The 19,693-nt window shown below is 34.4% G+C and overlaps 1 protein-coding gene across 2 annotated transcripts; it reads left to right on the top strand.

Moving 5' to 3' along the window:
• Nucleotides 1-880: 880 nt before the first annotated feature.
• On the top strand, nucleotides 881-18,741 carry LOC114244504 (peptidoglycan-recognition protein SC2). 2 transcript variants are annotated; one of them, XM_028176334.2, is made up of 5 exons: nucleotides 881-1,236; nucleotides 11,607-11,762; nucleotides 13,465-13,666; nucleotides 14,506-14,618; nucleotides 15,909-18,741. In XM_028176334.2, the coding sequence occupies exons 1-5, from the start codon at nucleotides 1,014-1,016 to the stop codon at nucleotides 16,157-16,159; spliced, it is 945 nt and encodes a 314-aa protein (XP_028032135.2). In that variant the 5' UTR covers nucleotides 881-1,013; the 3' UTR covers nucleotides 16,160-18,741. The 2 variants fall into 2 exon arrangements, with proteins under 2 accessions (XP_028032135.2, XP_028032136.2); XM_028176335.2 differs by lacking the exons at nucleotides 11,607-11,762; nucleotides 13,465-13,666; nucleotides 14,506-14,618; nucleotides 15,909-18,741 and adding exons at nucleotides 4,863-5,018; nucleotides 5,235-7,081.
• Nucleotides 18,742-19,693: the final 952 nt, after the last annotated feature.

Raw genomic sequence — 19,693 nt, 5'->3', positions numbered from 1 at the left:
GTGTTGAAATCGCCAATATACTTTTTGTTAAACTACTAAATAGAAAACAGTTTATTTTCGATTGATAAAAATAGCTCCGGACGACTGAGAATATCATACGAATTATATTTTAAAGTAACTTTTTCAACTGGTTCTTGGAACCTGTTGTTCGACGTGTCCAATGTCACTGACTCAAAAGCAAGCATATTTTTCCTCATATCAACATCGAGTTATTGATTTCACTAAGAAAAGATGTGTAGCAATTCGATGAACAAGAATCTGTTAATTGTTAAGTACATAGATAACAAACAAATGTAAACATGTACGTTTTAACGCTAAACTAAAGAGGGACATTCAACGAATCGCCTTAGAGACGTATTAAGGCAATTTAGTGAGTACTTGATTCGAAAAATTTAAAGGTAAGTCAAATAAAATCTAACAACAAAACCATCAATACATTACAATCACAGTCGACGCGGCTATTGACTGCGATGGCCTACTTGCTTTAGTCATTTACGGTAACAGAAGACACAGATAATAAGGTCAGAGGATACTACATGATAGTAGGTCCTATATTATGCAGAACGTATGTGTATGCAAATCGGTATTTAATCCATACAACGATACTCACAAGTCCAAACTTCAAAAATAATATCTTGAATACTACTGGTCGCTTCGAAAGTCCGTTCGGATTAGCCAAAGTCAAATGTCTGGATAGTCATAACCACAGTTCACTTTTGTTTACGACCTAAGTGTCAAGGTGGGCATTATGGTGTTTGCGGATTCCAGTGACTGCCATGAGCTCATCTGCTTATCTACTAGCTAGCAAAAAACAGTGCCAATTAACCAAGATCCCAAGATGTTTATCGGTCAATGCTGTTAATGTTTACAGAGAAACGAACTACGAAGTTAGTCGCGATCGGAAAAACGTAGAGAGCCGTCGTCTGAGTGGTTAATCATCTCGGTGCGTCATTCCATTGTTTTCTGTGTATGTGTGTGCGTGTGTTTTTCTTGTTTTGTTTTAAGTGCTAGCCATGAAGAGTGATGGTGATGAAAATCCTAAACACGAGACGAAAAGCCCGCCTCCTATCAGCTCTGACGTAGCTGTAGTGGACGACAGAATAATGGCAGTTGCAACACAAGCTGCGAGTTCGACGCCTATATCACAACTCAATGTAACAAAGTCGTCACGGATCCATATCGGACCCAAGTTCATATCAGTAACTCAAACCGTCAGGAATACAGAAGAAATCAAAGGTAAGGCTAGTCGAAAATCGATTTAAATTATTTTCTATTAGCTTGTCTGCATTATGCGAACTTATTATTCTAAATGTACAATTAACGAGGCTTGCGTACAATGCCAGTGCTATCATATATGTACATATACTAACCTATTTATTATAAGTTAAATAAATGCAGTCTAACACGTCTACTTGTTTTTATATGCAGACTGACAATCACGATTTCTGCGAATTATTTGGCGTATTTTTCCTGTTATTTCGATTTTTTGTATTAATTTTAACGTTACACAAAAAATAATTATACTCTATCATTTACATGTTCACTTCAACCTTATAATTTCAAGCAGAGGCAATGATAACATTTTACTTATCCCGAATATGACGTTCAAATTTTATGTCGTATCACTATCATTTTATGAATTTATGTTTTTGAATTTGAATCATTTCATTTGCGTATTTGTTTTGTGGTAACTGTTCTCATTTTGGTAACGGTGTATTAATTACATAATAACGACTCTTGAAATGCTTAGTTATCATTGGATAAAAAAGTATATAGTTAATAAACAAAATTGGTAAAATGACATTTCTGAGTCGATGTATTTTTTTAATGTTCTTCAGTAGTGATTTTTCCAATCGAGCTTATCCCTGAAATCAATCCTGATTGTACCGCAAAGCAAGCTATATTTATAAAAACTATAAACTTTATATTTAGAGGCGCAATTCATTCTGTCTGTTTTATCTGAAATGTCGAATTTAATTGGGGCACTGAATAGCTACTGTGTTTAATTTGATCAATATTACAATAATTGCTTTGTAAAAAATTCAAAAAGTCTAACATAGCTGCGAGCTTAGTATACTGGAATTAGTGCAGACTAATTTATTATTATTATTTCATATTATATATTATTTCACTATTAATGAATTTATTATCGTTTATCATCGTATTTGTTACAAAAAACCATGACAATATGAAGCTTCTCATTTATGACCCACTAGCGTTATGTTTATACAAACTCGATGCGAGATAATGAGAACATTACATTTTTTACAAACGGCAAAATATTTCGCCTTTTCGCAAACATAAGCATAATTTTCTTTCTCTTTTTCATAAAACTTTCGTCAACACGAAATTATTCACAAAAATCAACAATAATTGATGATCGTACAAAATAGGAAAAAGTTTTTATGACTGGAAAAAAATGTTGATTAAAATCAACATACATAGTCCCCCAGATAATAGTCTAAAAAAGTAAGATTTTATTACAGATAAGGCAATATTTGGTTGTAAGTAAAGAAAACAGTGAACTGACGCTCAAATTAAATACAGGCTTAAAGTTATAATGGAATGTTCTGGAAATAATGGTGTCCTGCCCGCGTCATTACGCGGGTTCTATTAATACTTTTAATTGAATATCACGATGGAAAGTCTTAGTCTTAGTCCTAGTTAGTCTACTCCAAATTACGTGGTTGTTATCGTTTCCTGCTCTATATGGAAGATCTTCCACCGTGCTGGTGTTTTTTTATCGATGAACAAACAAAGCGAATATTTTCGTTAAAAACTTTTTTATTCCTTAATTCTTATAAAAGGCCTTACGCTTTTTATTTTTGACTCACTGACGTTATTAAATAACTGAACATCAGAATCTAAATGAAGGCATAATAAATATTTTTTGTGTTTTTTCTGACTATTCTTTTACTATGGAGTTTTGAAAAATGGATTACCGAAAACACTGACAAATCCAAAATACATTAGAGTCACGAGAACTATGAGTATTTGTGAATTTTGAAACGTAACGAGAAGGACAATTGACTTTTTAGCATTCAGAAATGATTTTGTTAATAATATTATGATAATTTGTAAACAGAAGAAAAATATAAATTATCATTACAATTTAATACAATTTCAATGATGACGAGTTCTATTTATTGATAAATATGTATGACATAAACGTAAAAACCTACGCCTAATTTATTGAACAAACATAACGAACAAAGATTCAAACCAAATATCAAAACCTACCCGTGCATAACACTTTATAGTTAAATAAAGAGCTACGTAGCAAAATAAGATTATTAGCCATTCAGATTTAAAGAAGCTAAGAGCGTTTTAATTTCAAGCTCAACAAAGAACTAGGAGATGTATGGGAATGGTAGTGCAAGGTAGAGGGGGAAGAGGTCGACCGAAGAAGACATGGATGGAGTGTGTGAATGACGATATGAGAGAGAGAGAGGAATGAGTGTTGAGATGACGGCTGATAGAAGAGAATGGAAGAGAAAAATTAGCTGTGCCGACCCCACCTAGTGGGATAAGGTGTAAAAAAAAAGAAGAAAGAACACTACAATTTAATAACTACGCCAATTTTCATATCCGGTATACAGATTCCAAACCAGAAGTCCGTTGTGGGATAGAGACAGCGTTCCCTCTCAATCTTCACTAAAACTTCAAACGCTTTCATTAGACGCGAATACGACAGCGACACATGCCAAAAAAACTCGTGAAGTGAGTACCATGTTTGGTTGTACCATGATTCTGGTTGGTATTAAATAAAAAAAAATAATTTAAGGCGAATCCGTATAGTTAATTATCATATTTAACAAGTACCCATACGCAGCAGGGCTAACTATTAACTGAAAAACGTTGAGAAGGAAAACCATAGATCAAACATCGAATGGTGCGCAACCATTAGTCTACAAAAAAGATTAGGCAACTACGTTTACTCAATGATTAACACATTTTTTTCTACTATGAATCCGAACGAATTCTTATATTCGGTAACTTCAAATCAATGTATTTTATCTAAGTTAACGCTCCGATAGATACACAGTGTACGGAAACCCGTATTAAACGAATACCATAGTGCTTGCAAATTAATAGTGATTAGTCGTGTTCGATAATTGAAATTTAATTTTTTATAATATTTAAATCACGAAATTAAAAATCAAGTATGGTGCGTGATCGACGATCTTTCACAAGCGCGATAGATGTTTGTCGGCTGTCGTGAAGTTGAGCGGGTGACGCTTTTGATCTTCCAGTTTTGTATGATAAGCCTTCGGGTTGTTGATGATTTTACGCTAATTGTAGGCAGCGGCTTGGCTCTGATCCTGGCATTGCTGAAATCCATGGGCGACGATAACCACTCACCATGAGGTGGTCCGTATTGTCGTATGCCTGCAAAGGCAATAAAAAAAGCTTACCCAAATTAATATCGTGTTCTATTTAAGGTATAGTGTTGTTGGGCAGCTTTGGTACGGTTCCCTTACCACTTCGTTTTGTAGAGGATATTTGTTTATGGAAGCATTAATTTTGGTACCAAACATAATTCAATCTTGTAATCCACTTTAAAATACTATCGATAAAAAATTTATCGTCACGTAAATATACGTGTATACGGCTAATTATATAAATAAATAATAATAAATGAACCATAACACATGGAAATTGCAGTTTGATGATTACCTAAACGATAATAATAACTGAAGCGTGTCACACAAAATCTAATAATATGATCGGTGCTAACCATAATTTATTTAAAAAAATGAATACCGTTATGAACTTGGTAATAACAGAAAATTAAATGATTTATTTTTAAATGTATTCTGTTGTTAATTTAAAAATTGCCAGAAATTATGGTTTTGTTTTAGGCCAAATACTCGGTCAGGAGCTGATATCATCTAAGAGCACACGCAAACTCCGCTGTAGTATCGCCGTGTTTGTTTGCTGGACGCTCATTGTCACATTAGGACTGGGCTTCTACATATCACACTACGCGCTATCCAAGCTCACACGTCTCGATCTAGGTACGTGATCCGATTTGAACCCTTAAGTGGTTAACTTTATTCCATACCTTATCCGTTCTGGTCTTAATAATAATAAAAATGTTTGTACCATTGTCAGCAACAACAAATCATAAACTTTCCTTATAAATTTTTATGTGAATCTAAGATGTAATTAATTATTGTTTTTATAATGTCTGCTGATAACACTTTACATAAAATCTCCTTTATTTTGATTAGATATACACGAGCCTTGGTATCTTCGTCGAAGTGACTGGCAAGCGATGTCGCCATACTCAGTGGACTTCCTCGATTTACCCCTATCCTTCGTCATAGTTGGTCACAGCGCTACCAACTACTGTACTGAAAAGTACGAATGTATTAAGGAAATGTTGGATGTGCAGAAAAGCCATTTGCATCGCGGATGGCAAGATATCGGTCCCAATTTCCTCGTGTCTGGTAACGGGATCGTATTTGAAGGCAGAGGCGCTAATGTGTTCGGTGCAATGGCGATAGCTTGGAACCGCAGAAGCATACTGATCATGTTCCTCGGGGATTATACAAAGGATAAGACGACACCTGTACAGTTTGAACACTTAAATATCGTCTTAGATCAACTTGTAAAACAGGGAGTCTTGCGATCTGATTACACTTTGTATGGCCAATGCCAGGTAGCGTCGCTCACTATAAGTCCTGGACCTAACGTTATACGTGAGCTACATAATTTGAAGCACTGGAGCTCTGAAAATAGCAGTCTTTGTCTCCGGGGTTAAGGCTGGCTAATAATGGCGTTTAGAATTAACTCGTGTGACAGTATCTTATCAGTAACCAGCAGAAAAACTTTCTGCGCATACGGGAATGTAAGCAAACAATAAGATGTTCCAACGAAACACGTTTTGGTGTTACTTTCTTTACTTCATTATTGTATCTTAAGTAGTAAAGTAAGGAATAAATCAATGTGGAAGTTATCTATGTGCAAATTGAGTCAAGATTTTTAATAAGAGGATATTGTTTATTACTACACTATGACTTAAAGTACTGTATGCGTACTATAATAATTATCTATTTAGATACAAGTCCAAGGCGGATCTCTAGTATAGTATTATCTTTCTGAATTGAAGCCTTCATTCGTCCAAGGGTCTGTCTGTTTTGCTTTCGTTGTTATTCATCAGCTAAAATTTAAAACCTTTTAAATTTAATTACTATTAACCCATATTTCAACGAGAGATATTCGGTTCGAATGCATTTGATTTAGCCTCCCTTCCAATCTGAATCTATTGCTGATTATAACCAACAAAAAGGACGGTGTAGCTAGTGGGCTTATAGAGCACCAGTATCAACCACCTCCAGTGCTAATATTACTTAGAACCATTTAAAAAAATATTTACAAATTAAATGTTAATTATATTGAAAAATTTGTTGTGGATATCAAATATATATAAAATTGAAAATACAAGTAGTGTCAATTTATTTCGTACAAAGTATTTTGTTGTTCTATTCAAGACTGAGTTCAATTAATTTTAAGATTATTAAAGTAGTTAAAAATAATTATACCATATTATTATTTTTAATTTTCTTAGGTAGGTAGTTGATATGATTAATTGTTTAGAAGAAATTGTTACTTACAAAAAAAGGCGGATTGAAGAAAAATAACCAAAAATAAAAGTTTCTGTCCCTAGAGATACTTGCAGTTGAAATAATTTTAAATATTTTGACAATGATCCTGAGTTTTTTGGTTTCCCTATTTACGACTGACATGACAAGAAAATTCCTTTCTCTTAACAATTTTCATAGTAATGTATAGTCAACCTGTATAGTAAGTATCTGTGCAACACTTTACGCATGTGTAAAATATGTAAATATGTATGTGTAACTAGTAAGCAGCAAAGTTGTATGTAAACCACAAATCTTTATTTTAATCATGGAAACAAGTTACAATTAAGTATTATTACGTAGAACAACTAATGATTAAAAAAAATTTAAAACAAAAAAAAATTAAATGTACATATTACTACATATATCTATCACATGATTGGTTCTCGCATTGTGCTTAAGAGAAAATAAATGAATGTGTGATATTTAAAAAATCTCGTTTTATTTTAGTATTGCTGCGCGCTGGGGTTCAGGATAAATAAAAGCTCTATCCGGAATACTACTTAAAAACTGTATTCAACACTTAGAAGACTTCACAAACACTTTAAAAATCTCAATTCGCTTCTTTCGCTTCGAGTAGTTCCGATTACTGACTGGTTGCGTGCCATCTCTGCAACGCTTTTATAATCGAGACGAAATCCCTAGAATCGTCGAGAATATTCCACAGAAGTCGAATATTGTGTTTCCGTTATCTGACAATAGATGGCGTTGTACCTTTCGAGCGTTTTAGATGCTACTAGATCTTACGATGTTCGTTCGGATATTCGGCGATAGATGGCGTTACTCTGACCGGTGTAACAGTATTTTGTTTTCAAGTAATACTTTATTTATATTTAAAAACAACTGTTCCTTCTTTAATAAATTTAGAAAAATAAAATATCGATTATCCCGAGGGGCTGTTCTATTTTAATTAAATACATACGTACGTATACATATACAAATTAAAGCATAAAACAAAAACGACATTTTTGTCTATTCAAAGCCGTTAGACAGTGTCGTCTATTAGAAGCTTATAGAGCTCATAGACAATAATAATCCTTTATCAGATATTAAACAAGTAATTTGCAATAATAACAAAATGTGATTATAAATTAAGATAATAACTCACTTAAATTGGAACAAAGTGCATCTTTTGAAGAAAAAAAACTTAAATTTAAAATAGTTAGTTTCGCAGTTTATCTCGGACAAACATGGGGCCACATTAATTATTTATAATAATCAACATTTTTCATCAACAAAAAATTTACAATAATTTACTAACGGTATCCCCACTAGGCCAGGAGCAGCCAGGTATCGTGGATAACAAACAGCATGTATGTGTTCCTTAAATTATTCCGTAAATCATTACTATAGCAAGACAAAATAATTAATCTAATATTGTTGTTTATCTTTAGATATATGCGTGTGAAACCTGAGTAATATAGGGTAAATAACATGCGACAGATTCTTGATTTTGGTGAAACAGATGGCATAAAGGCATTTAAAGCACAAAAAACGTAACGGTTTTACTATAAATGTACATACACATCATGTTTTTCACGTTTTTCTTGAAATAAATATAACTTTACTAGACAATGCCTCATCACTCCTATTACATACTTATATGTATGTAATTACGACTCTGAAATCCTAAATCAACATATTTCTGTATAAATTTTCCCCTAGAAATTTTAGAAATGACTAATATTTAGACAAGATAAAACCAGAGCAATGAATTGGTATGTATTATGTTATTATATCGTACGATATAATCACAACATTATTTTTCATTCGTAATAGTGGAAGGCTAACTCTAAAAGTATATAGACAAAACGCGATGCGATAATAAAAATTCTTTCGTAATGTTACCACCAATAGAGAACCGAGAAGACATCGTAGAATGCTGTCTCTCTCTCTTTCCGAGCGTCCCTAGCTTGCCCTTCCTATCTTCTTATTCTTACACTCTTGACAGAGTGGTCGTGGTCATGCATCAGTCGGATCCTGCGATATCGATGCTCTCGCAATGCGACGCCATGTGGCACGATGTTTCGCAGAGTGAGAGCAAACATTTATGTTGGAGTGAGTCACAGATTTTATGAGATCGGTCCATCGTGTTGGAGATCGTCCGCGAGATCTTTTGCCCTCGACTTTCCCTTGCACCACCAACCGCTCAATGGAGTCCTCATTATGAGTGATGTGCCCGAAGAACTTGAGGATTCGTAATTGGACTGTTGACGATAGTCTCTCCTTGACGTTGAGCTCTTTCAGGATCGAAATGTTGGTACGGTGCGCGGTCCACGGAATTCTGAGGAGACGTCTCCAACACCACATTTCCAGTGCGTCAATCTTACGACGGTCTTGCATCCTCAGCGTCCACGTCTCAGCCCCATACAGAAAGATTGGAAAGACCAGGCATCTCATTAACCGAACTTTTGTGTTTTTGGTTATTCTACGGTCTCTCCAAATATTTGTTAGCCTCTCAATAGAGGCTTGCCCATTCGTCCGAAAAGTCCGCTCGCGTGTCCGATTTCCATCCAGAGAAGTGTATGTGTGATACATGTTTTTTTCAGTTTATCAGACGATCGTTATCGTATCGACGCAATAGTCTCAATGTTTGATACACTCAAACCGTCTAAAAAGTCCCAATGAGCACAGCTGAAACTCTACTGAAACTTTTTATTTTAATTAGCTATTAATTCAGGACATTAAACAGTCTCTTACGATAAATTAATGCCTATAAATTGGATTCCAAAAAGTTGGTAACAACCTGTATCAATCAAACAGACTTTATGTAAAAATTTAGTTCTTAAAATCTATTAACAGACACAATCCTGCACAAAAGTTAAAACAATTGCACATTGTATGCATAAAGTCAAAGGAAAGGGTACAACAAAATTTGCGATATCATTTGGGATAAAACTGACCTTAATTGATATTTACATGTTATTTTTTTCGAAAATTTTACCGGCAGTATTTGACTGAAAACCTATCAACGCATTTAGGATTTGGAGCTGTTAATATCATTATATCCGTACTCGGGTGTAGCACTGCTCATGCTGGTGCCCTGCACCCCCGACAACAGATTTTGTCACTCTCAGAATCAGAGACTGATCTCGCTCGCCCTAAACACGTCATTACGATCCATTAACGGTGTTTTTAGGTACCTCAAGCACAGGTCACCTCACCGAACCCGTCGCTTGCGACGAAGGGCTCAACGAGTAAATTAACCCATAGACACAGCCCACTGAGTTTCTCGTCGAATCTTCTCAGTGGGTCGCGTTTCCGATCCGTTGGTAGATTCTGCGAAGCACAGCTCTTGCTAGGGCCAGTGTTAGCAACACTCCGGTTTCAGCCTTGTGAGCTCACCTACACGTCAAGGAGAATCTAAAATAGCCTCTCAAGGCTATCAGCATAAGTAGGGAAAAAACGGTCTCACATAGGAACCCCGTACTATGTCACAACGACAGCCTAATTTAGAGGCAGCCTCTAAGCCTCTCGCTGTTTGATAAAAGCGGGCACAATGCGTAAGCCCATATTATCGTTCACCTCCGACATTGCGCCGGTAGCGGGCAAAACAATTTTTACCGCTGCTACGGGAATATACGTAAACCCGATGTCATAATTAGCAATGAGAGTCACAGCGGAGCGTGACCGTATTTCACTAATGAATATATAAAGATAAACAATTGCTATATTAGCTACAATAGGACTGATAAGTATCCTATATTTAGATAGATAATAATTATCAGATATCGATATCAAATCTATGCCAATTTCACCGTAAGTTAGCACAAAAACCTGCAAAGCATATATTAAGTTGTCTGTGCATGTTCGCTATGAGCGCTATGTATTATGACGTTAGTAACATGTCTGGGTGGGTAGTGTGGGAAGAGAATGAAATGATAACATTTTTTTAATTAATTAATCTTGTGGCTATTAAAGTTCTCTAGAGATTGATACTTAAATAAATTACGCCGTTTGAACAAGTACTAAAATTTAATTATTTAAAAATATTTTAGATTTCGATAGTTATTTAGTTTAGTTCCAGTTTTTAGTATTGCCATGGCTCTTTGTAAAAATCTAACACAATCGGCTACGTTATACATTGCAATTCTTGTTGAATTAGTTTATTTAGTGATAACAAATTTTAATAATTAGATTCAACCAGGTTTGCTATTCTCTCTATAATTTTCTACACTTGCACAGGCGTGTTTTTAATTTTTTGTGCATTTTTAAATGTTACCCTGTAAGTTACCATTTAAACCAGGGTCTTAGTGCTCATTAGCGAAGCGGTTAACATACAATCAGCTCCGTACAGAGATAACACACAAAAAATTTAACTAGATAATTATAAAACATATAAGAGAATTTAGTTCCTAATAAACTTATTAGGACTAATTTTACACTGTTTTCAATTAGCAAGCTTAGTAAATAGAGATATTTTTTTTTTACGTACATATATGTATCTAACCTTTAAGATCTGCGCTGTAACGTTTTAAAGCAGCACAGAAACAAAACAATAAAACACATTCAAATAATACACAAATAAAATGATATGAAGTATTTCAGAATGAATAAACAATAAAAGACTTAATTGTGTTTTCTGCGATACAATAACAAAACAACATTAAGAGCCCTTAATCTCTTTTAAAATTAATATTTTAAACAAACCGAAGTTTTTTTTTTACTAATAGAATGACACTGAAGAAAAATCCTTTTTAAAAACTAAAGATTTTGAAATAATAAAGGTTTTTCTTTACACACATAATAATATTATGATATTTAAAATAACTTATTTTACTCTCTTACGCATATGAGGATAATTCTGTGTCTTAGCTTATTATTTCATTATATATCCGAGGGCTCATTAGTGCAAGGCATGTTTGAATTTAATGCGATACTGTCCACCCCATTCGGCATACCAAGTTAAATCTAGATGACAAATTTATTTTAATAAAGTGAAATAATTTTTTTTTCCAGAACTCCCACTGCCGCGCTTCATATGGAAAGTGTTGAAGAATACAAGTAGAGTGGAAAGATCGCTTTGTGCTGCTGCTGTTTCAGCTTTAATCATATGTATAGCGTTGACACTTTACTTCACACTGTCAGCCAAGGCGACCACTGACGACGATGTTGGTAAGTGTATTTTACAATGTGGACAAACTTTTAGCCCACCTAATGTTAAGCGATCACAGGCGCATATACATGAGATCATACAGTAAATGATTCATTAATATACTTAGAACAACGCCAGCAATTTAAAGCGTTTGAGTCGTCCGTGAACCACGAAAATTGTATAGTTTCAAAACTTAGGAAACAATATACCTAATGACAATAAAAATTAATGTCCACGATTCGGGGAAAACCCAAACAAATACTAATTTAAATCAAATAAAAATATGGTTCGAATAATTTGCTGTCAGGAAACACAATTTAGCATGTTATAGAAAATACGACAGTAAGCCCAGGGTTTTTCATCGACTGAGTGAAATTCCTCAATAAACACACGGTCCGAATGTTTTATTCTGAACTTGTATATACGCAAACCTATCCTGAAAATGTTATTAGTAAGATTCTGGCAAATATTTTGTGTTCTGTAATAGCTATCTGCTACAACTCCTACAATTGCTTCAAGATGTAGGACATTATAACTATTCTCAATTGATACCTAAAGCTTTTTACGTCACTAGTGTTGACGAATTTTGATGAAATATGAAAATCCTTTAGCCCTGTATGAAGCTTTCTTTCATCTTACTGCTGAGTACAAACAAGTCTCTGCCTACACGATGTAAGGCGTACGTCACACGGTTGACGCCTACTGACGGAGAGTTAGTTAAATACATATAAGTTATTGTTCTAAAAATTCGCTCCACACAATGAAAATGTATTCAAATGCCACAGCTATTAATGTTAAGACACTTACAATTCATTTTATTAATAGCAAATATTTGTTTTTGTACAGAACTGATAAGAGCACAAGGACAGACCGGAGCGTTTAGTCATTAGTGATAAGTTTCGCGTAAAAACTAACCTCAAAACGCTTCATATTTGTTTAAAAACAACTAACGCTAAGTGGACTAAACTTATTAACCCGAAACTTATTATTTTTCGCATTTGAAATAAACAAGATTTGCCTATTTTATTACCGATTTTTACTTGCAGATTTATAAAATATAATTCATATTTTTACCGAAAAATACGATCATAATTAAGTTTGACGTAGCTGTATGAATATTTTTCAGTACTTATCATAAAGTCCGTTCACTGGTGATAAGATCTGCAAACGCTTATCGGTACATATACTAATTATAACTAAAGCAATAGACCGCGGTTGCGTTCAAGACCAGAGAAGTGCTACTCTACGAGTGTAGTTATATTGTAATTAGTATATATATATTAATACGTGAAGCAAAAACTTTGTCCCCTTTTTACGAAAATTGCGCGGACGGAGCAGTATGAAATTTCCCACACTTATAGAAAACATTGAGAAAAAGTGCAGAATGCTCATTTTTTTAAATTATTGATAAAAAATACAATAAATCAATAGAAAAACATTACACACACACCACCATGTATTTGACACACACACGCATGCATACTGTTTGTTTATTGTCAAACTTTTCTTATTGCTTATAGTCTGTGGTCGATTTGAGAATAGTTTAAATATTGTTTGTCTTTATTAATATTTGCCTAAAGCTTAGTCTCGGCAAGATCTGTGATTATAGAATTTGACTTGAATAGAATTATAATAATGTTCAAAATTATAATTTCAATTAATTATAATCGAATTTGGACTACTGCGCGACCACTAATTTATATTAAGTCCTTCATTCCACAGCACCTCACCCATGGAACATCTCTAGAGATATGTGGCTGGCCAAGAAGTACAATGGGTCAGAAGCAATTACACAGTTTGTGCCGTTGCGACTGGTCATCGTCCAACACACGGTTAGTGCGAAATGCTCCAACTTTATCACGTGTGCGGCCGAAGTCCGGATCATTCAAACGTTTTATTTGGAAAAACAAAAATATGACATTCCGTAAGTATCAGTTCAATTGAGTTTAAAAAGGTAAAAAATCATCACCTTTTATAAAGCTAGGGATGCAGCTTTGTCAGTCACGTTTTAATAATAAAGAAGTCTTCCAACTCTTTGCATCGTGATTCTCAAGGCTGAGGGTCGCGACCTTTATGAAGCGCTTTTGTTTGGATTCTGATACTCCAATCATTCCTGTCCTCTGTGCAGTGGATAGCGTCACTGATCCCAACATCAGTTGGAGACGACACGGATACTCCAAAGTCCAATGTCGTCCTAATTTGATCGGACCAACGAGAAACAATCAACGGAGCAGCTCTAATACACGAATCCAAAGCGCTTTACTTTAATTTCCTTTTCATTTATAATAAATTTTATTATTTTTTTTTGCTTAGAGAGGCGGACGTGCTCACGACCCACCTGGTGTTTAGTGTTTATCGTAGCCCATAGACATCAACAACCGTAAATGCCGCCACACACCTTGAGACATAGATAAGTTCAAAGTTTTGGTTTTATAGTACAGCGGCTCGAGCTGAAATGCATTACTGCATCACGGCAGGAATGGGCAGGGTGGTGGGACCTGAGCGTGTGAGTTCACGAAATGCCCTATCATCAGTAAAAAATTGTAATTTATATAAAACAATTATTCCCAAATCACCGGATTAAGTCAACCATTTGTTGTAATAACCGTTTATAAGTGCACAAGCGCACACATCGATAACTTAAGTTTTAAATATATTATTTCCCTATTTACTATTCGTTCGTAGCCTAAAGAACTATTCAAGCTTCGCGCGGAGATAACAAAATTAATTAATTAAAATCAATGAAAAATATGCTGATTTCAGTTACAATTTCATAATTGGCAACGACAATAGAGTTTATGAAGGACGCGGTTGGGGCATTATGGGAGCACATACTTTATCTTATAATAGCTGTTCGCTCGGTGTGGCTTTTATAGGTAAGAAGTTAATTTATTCGAACTAATTTTATTCGGGCAATAAACATTATTTTTGCTTAATCTAATATAATTTTTACTGTTATGTTCAACGAGATATGAAGATTCGGGGGTGTATGTGGGTCAATAAAGTCTTTTAGATCAAAATTGCATTCCACCTACGTACTATTCGGTATATAAATGTTCGATGTAGGTCTAATTTATATTAAGACACCTGTATAAGTTAGAATAAGCATGTTGTTTTCAAAATATTAATTCTTGTGATTTCTAATAATAATAGGTATACTCCACAAACCATTCTAGAAGATACTACACACAAGCGCTACTACGACCGCGCCATTCTCACCGATAAGGCAATTCATTACAAGAGATCAGATATCACCGTACAGGACAAAATTTACAAAATCACTTACCTTATTGACATTGCTGTTTCTAATACACAGAACATACAAAAAACAATAACTGAAAAAATAAGCTCACGCAGAACTCAAAGATGAAGTGAGCAGAATTTGGCGACAGGAAAAAGTATACATGGTAACCATAGTTCTCTCCACAACAAGCGTTATTCCCAACCGTCTTCTCCGTAGCCTAAAACTATTAGACCTCAAAGAAAGCCTCTAAAAACCCTCTACATAACTCTACAAAAAGTCGCAATCTTGAATACATGTAGAATAGTCAGAAAATTCTTGCAGATAGACGAAAACGAAATTGCCCCTCATAATAACATACCGTCAACATAAATTTTCCTCACTACACGCTGCATTCACTTGGTTTAGGACCGTGGATGTGATTCAGACTAGCCAAAGTGCTAAGAAAAGATTATACCTTTCCGAAAAAAATTATAATAATAATACGACTATACTGAAAAGGCGCGTACGATAAATTATAGTTATGTTTTTTGTAACACACAAATCGTACACGACTTTTCCACAAATCAGATACTCGGGATATAGTACCTCAAGGGAAAACACCGGTGCGATCCACAGATTCCTGATTAATTTTTTTTTTCTCTAAGCTGAAAACTATTTATTGGCTTAGTATCTTAGAAATGTAAATATGTATACTCTACGCAATGTACACGTTGAATTGGATTTCGTTATTTAAAAAAATTGCAGTACATTTTTTTTATAAAATAAAAAAATTAAAAAAAAAAATCCGAAATAGTGGTAGTTAATTTGAACTTGATGAAAAAACTCAATGTCGAAAAGTCTTCTATTTCAATGAGCTGTTTCATTTGCAGAGTGAAAACAGTCGTATAAAAAATTCAATTAAATGTTTTTATTATTATTACAGGTGATTACCGCGAGCTGGAAGCCACAGATCTTCAGCTTAATAGAACACAGATGTTACTTGACGACGGCGTAAGAAGGGGTTTCCTACATCCCGATTACTATATTGTTGGTGCTTGTGATATCCGTGAAACAGTCAGTCCTGGAATCAACCTGTATAATGCCTTAAAAAAATTGAAGCATTTTGATCACAGCGGACGTTTCAAACATAAAAGTTGTACGCAAATCTATGCAATGATCGAAAGTGAAAACTAAATGTGCCACTACTTTTAATTTTAGTTCGTTTTAAGCATATTTTTACTATAAAGATATGGGGTTAAAGTGAATCTTGATCATAATAACAGATCGTAAAAGATTTTTGATCGGTCGTTACTATAATTATATTCGACACTATTGTCCAATTAGCGGCAAACGAAAGCTTATACTGTTAATGTTTTTATCAAAACCATTCAAATCTACGAAGTAAATGACTATAACGTATTTTTTATCTATAGCAAACGTTTACCAAACATTTGTTTAGGCAAATTAATACGTCAATTTATAATCCCGAATCAATGAGAAGTTTTCATCGTTCAAATTCAAAGTTCATGTAACTCGTGCAGTTCTTGTGAATTTCTTGTGAATTTTGTGCAACTGTAGACGCCGCAAAAACATCACGAAACATTGAAGGCAAAGCACCGGCCCAGTACCGAGTCTATAATTTAAGACTATAAATATGCACGATAGAATAAGATGAAGATAATAACAATAATAATACAGAGATTAAGATAATAATAATAATAACAATCTATCCTAGTAGGTTCAAGGTAATGTTTCGTATGTGCTAGTATAGTTTGATGCGGAAATGCTCTATTGATATTTGCTAGATGATGTGTGGACGAAGATTGACAGATTGAAGCCCTCAAACTACAAGTTGAACAGACAAACAACTACACGAATAAATTAAAGAATCTGTTAATTTTAAAAGCTCTATTTTAGTAAAAGGCCTTATATTGTACAATAGATCGACCTCATAATATGTCAGTGCTAAGAAAAGAAACGATGCATCTATCTATGAAATAAAAAAAAAAACCTTAAATGTTTAGTCAGAGATTCCTTTATGATATTTTGCTCCGGAATACTTTGATTTGACAGATTGACATGATTGTGGGTTGTGTTGTGTTTGTGGGTTAAGTTGCACATTAAATATTTTCATTCATCGACAACGGTGCTTGGAATGCCTAAAAGCAACGAGAGTGAATTGGTAGGATCCGAAATGACATGTTTTCGGCGACAGCGACTATATGTTATCCGATCGTGTATCAGATGGGGTATGAAATCCATTAAAGTTTTCAGATTAGATTAGAGCTTATATTTTTGTACGACAAATTCTATACAATGTAGAACTCAGAACAATATCCTGCGTAATGCAACCTACTCTGCTGGCAATAATCGATAATATACAATTACCAAAACAATATCGATGACATTTTCTCCCAACCCTTATAAGACAATTTTAACTATTGTTGTATTGTAATGTAAATCATAAGGTGTCAGTAAATATTGTTGAATTTCGCTAAGGGGCTAATAGTACTTAAGACGATCATGATACAAATTTCAGCTTTTATATAATTTCAGTGAATAATATTTTATAGATTATATCAATACGTGAAGCAAAAACTTCTTACCCATTTTTACGAAAGTTGCGCGGACAGGGGAGTATAAAACTTCCCACACTTATAGAGAATATACAGAAGGAGTACAGGATGATATATTTTTTTAAATTATGCCTAAAAAATACACTAAATCAATAAAAAAACATTACACACACGCGCATATACTCTTTTGTTTATTGTCAAACTTTTGTTATTGCTTAAAGTCTGTAGTCAAAAATAATAGATTAATATTGGGGACTTTTTGGCGGGAACGCAAGGAGTGAAGTTGTGTGATTTGTTTTATTTCGTCTAATTAGTGTTTCTTCAGGTTTAAATGTGTAATAACGGTGGTTTATTAACTGTTTAGTATCTGTGAAAGTGCACAAATGTGAGAAAATGAAACAAAGCCGCAGAACATAGCTTCTCGGGATCGGGAAAAGTCCAATAGTCTCAGTAAATGACCACCATTTTATTGAGATTATGTTATACTTCATCCCATATCATCTCATCTCATTTCATTTCATTTCGTTTTCATTTTATTTCATGCCATGATTCATAATAATCAACTTCATTTCATTTCATAATAACATTTTCATACAAAAAAGTTATCAATAATAAAACAAGACTTGACCTAAAGGTTTTAGTTACTAGGTCATAAAATCCCTTAAAAAATTATTAATATTGTTTGTCATTAATATTAATTAACTATAGTGTAGCCTTGGTGAAATCTGTGATTCTAAAAGTATAGCCTTTGACAATGGAATCATATTAATGTTCAAATTTATAATTTCTTTTAATTATAGTCGAATTTCGAGTACTGGGCGACTAATAGTAATATTTTAAGACGCAGCGCAGGACCTCGTTGTGGCGTGGTTTGGGGAGGCCTATGTCCAGCATTGGACATCTGTGGTCTGAAAGATAGAAGATTTTTTTAAATCGTTAAACCAAATAATTATAACACTACTTAATATAAATCATAATCGTTTCATATGTGGTTAATCGTTGGGTTTTCGTTCATCTTCTATAAGAATTTTGTATTTGTAGCCGTTACCGAAATCCACATAAAATTATGACGGTGCATCATTCTCTAGCTTTTCTAGTCATTTATCTGGAATTGGGATCGTGGCACATAAAATAAAATTATTCCATTGTTGCACTTTTATTGTTATCTTGTCAAATCTTTTGTATTATATTAATGAAAAGTATGTATCACCTTTTTTACGCCTTGTTCTTCGGCATCTTCCTTTTCTCTCTCATTCTGTCTGTCATTCTCTTACTCCTTTCTTACCGTTTTCTCTCACTCACATCTTAACACTCCGTTCCACACTCTTTTCATAGATTCCGTTCTTACCAATCGTACATTTATTTTAGTCCTTAATAACGTTATATTTTTATATATGGTGGCGTCGCTATTTATCTAAACTATCGCATATATTCTTATCGCATGTGCATGTGTGTTTGAAATTGTCATGACCAAAAGGATAGGACGCCCGGCGTACCCATATCAAGCGATACAATTGTCGGTACGAGCACCCCGCAAATGAGTACTAATATTTCTGTCTTTTTTTTTTCATTTTATAATGATAGCCTTGAGAGGCTATTTCAGCTTCACCCTAACGTGTGTAGGTGAGCTCACGGGGCTCAAACCGGAGTGTTGCTAACACTGACCCTAGCAAGGGCAGTGCTTCGCAGAATCTACCACCGGACCGGAAACGCGACCCACTGAGTAGATCCGGCGAGAAACTCAGTGGGCTGTGTCTATGGGTTAATTCGCTCGTCGAGCCCTTCGTCGCCAGCGACGGGTTCGACGAGGACGTTGACCGGAATTTCTAATAAGATGCACACTTGGTACGTATTTACTCTTGTAAGAACAACATCTAATAATGTAATAATCACAGAGAATAGGACGCGTTGTAAGCCCGCACGGGTCGGTAATGCCGTCCTGACGATATCTGCGCCAAGCAGCCTTGCGTTCCAGTTTCAAGGCAAGGAACAGCCATGGCACGTTCTATTCTATGGTAAATATATGTGCACTATATCAATATCCTTATCTATCTATATCTCCATGCACTCTATTTATTTATCCATTTATTATTTACTAACAACCTGCCCTCGCTTCGCTTCGGAAACTGTAATTTATTATTGATTTCTCCAC

This window comes from Bombyx mandarina, chromosome 01 (genome assembly GCF_030267445.1).
Source record: "Bombyx mandarina strain Sakado chromosome 01, ASM3026744v2".
NCBI classification, from domain to species: Eukaryota; Metazoa; Arthropoda; class Insecta; order Lepidoptera; family Bombycidae; genus Bombyx; species Bombyx mandarina.
Note: the sequence above shows the minus strand (reverse complement) of the source record. Positions and strands in the feature narration are given on the sequence as shown.

Excerpts from the sequence above, each read along its gene's own strand:
- LOC114244504 (XM_028176334.2), top strand. The coding sequence starts at position 1,014 with ATGAAGAGTGATGGTGATGAAAATCCTAAACACGAGACGAAAAGCCCG. Across the intron at positions 1,237-11,606 it reads GAATACAGAAGAAATCAAAG|AACTCCCACTGCCGCGCTTC; the intron begins GTAAGGCTAGTC and ends TTTTTTTTCCAG. Across the intron at positions 13,667-14,505 it reads AAACAAAAATATGACATTCC|TTACAATTTCATAATTGGCA; the intron begins GTAAGTATCAGT and ends TGCTGATTTCAG.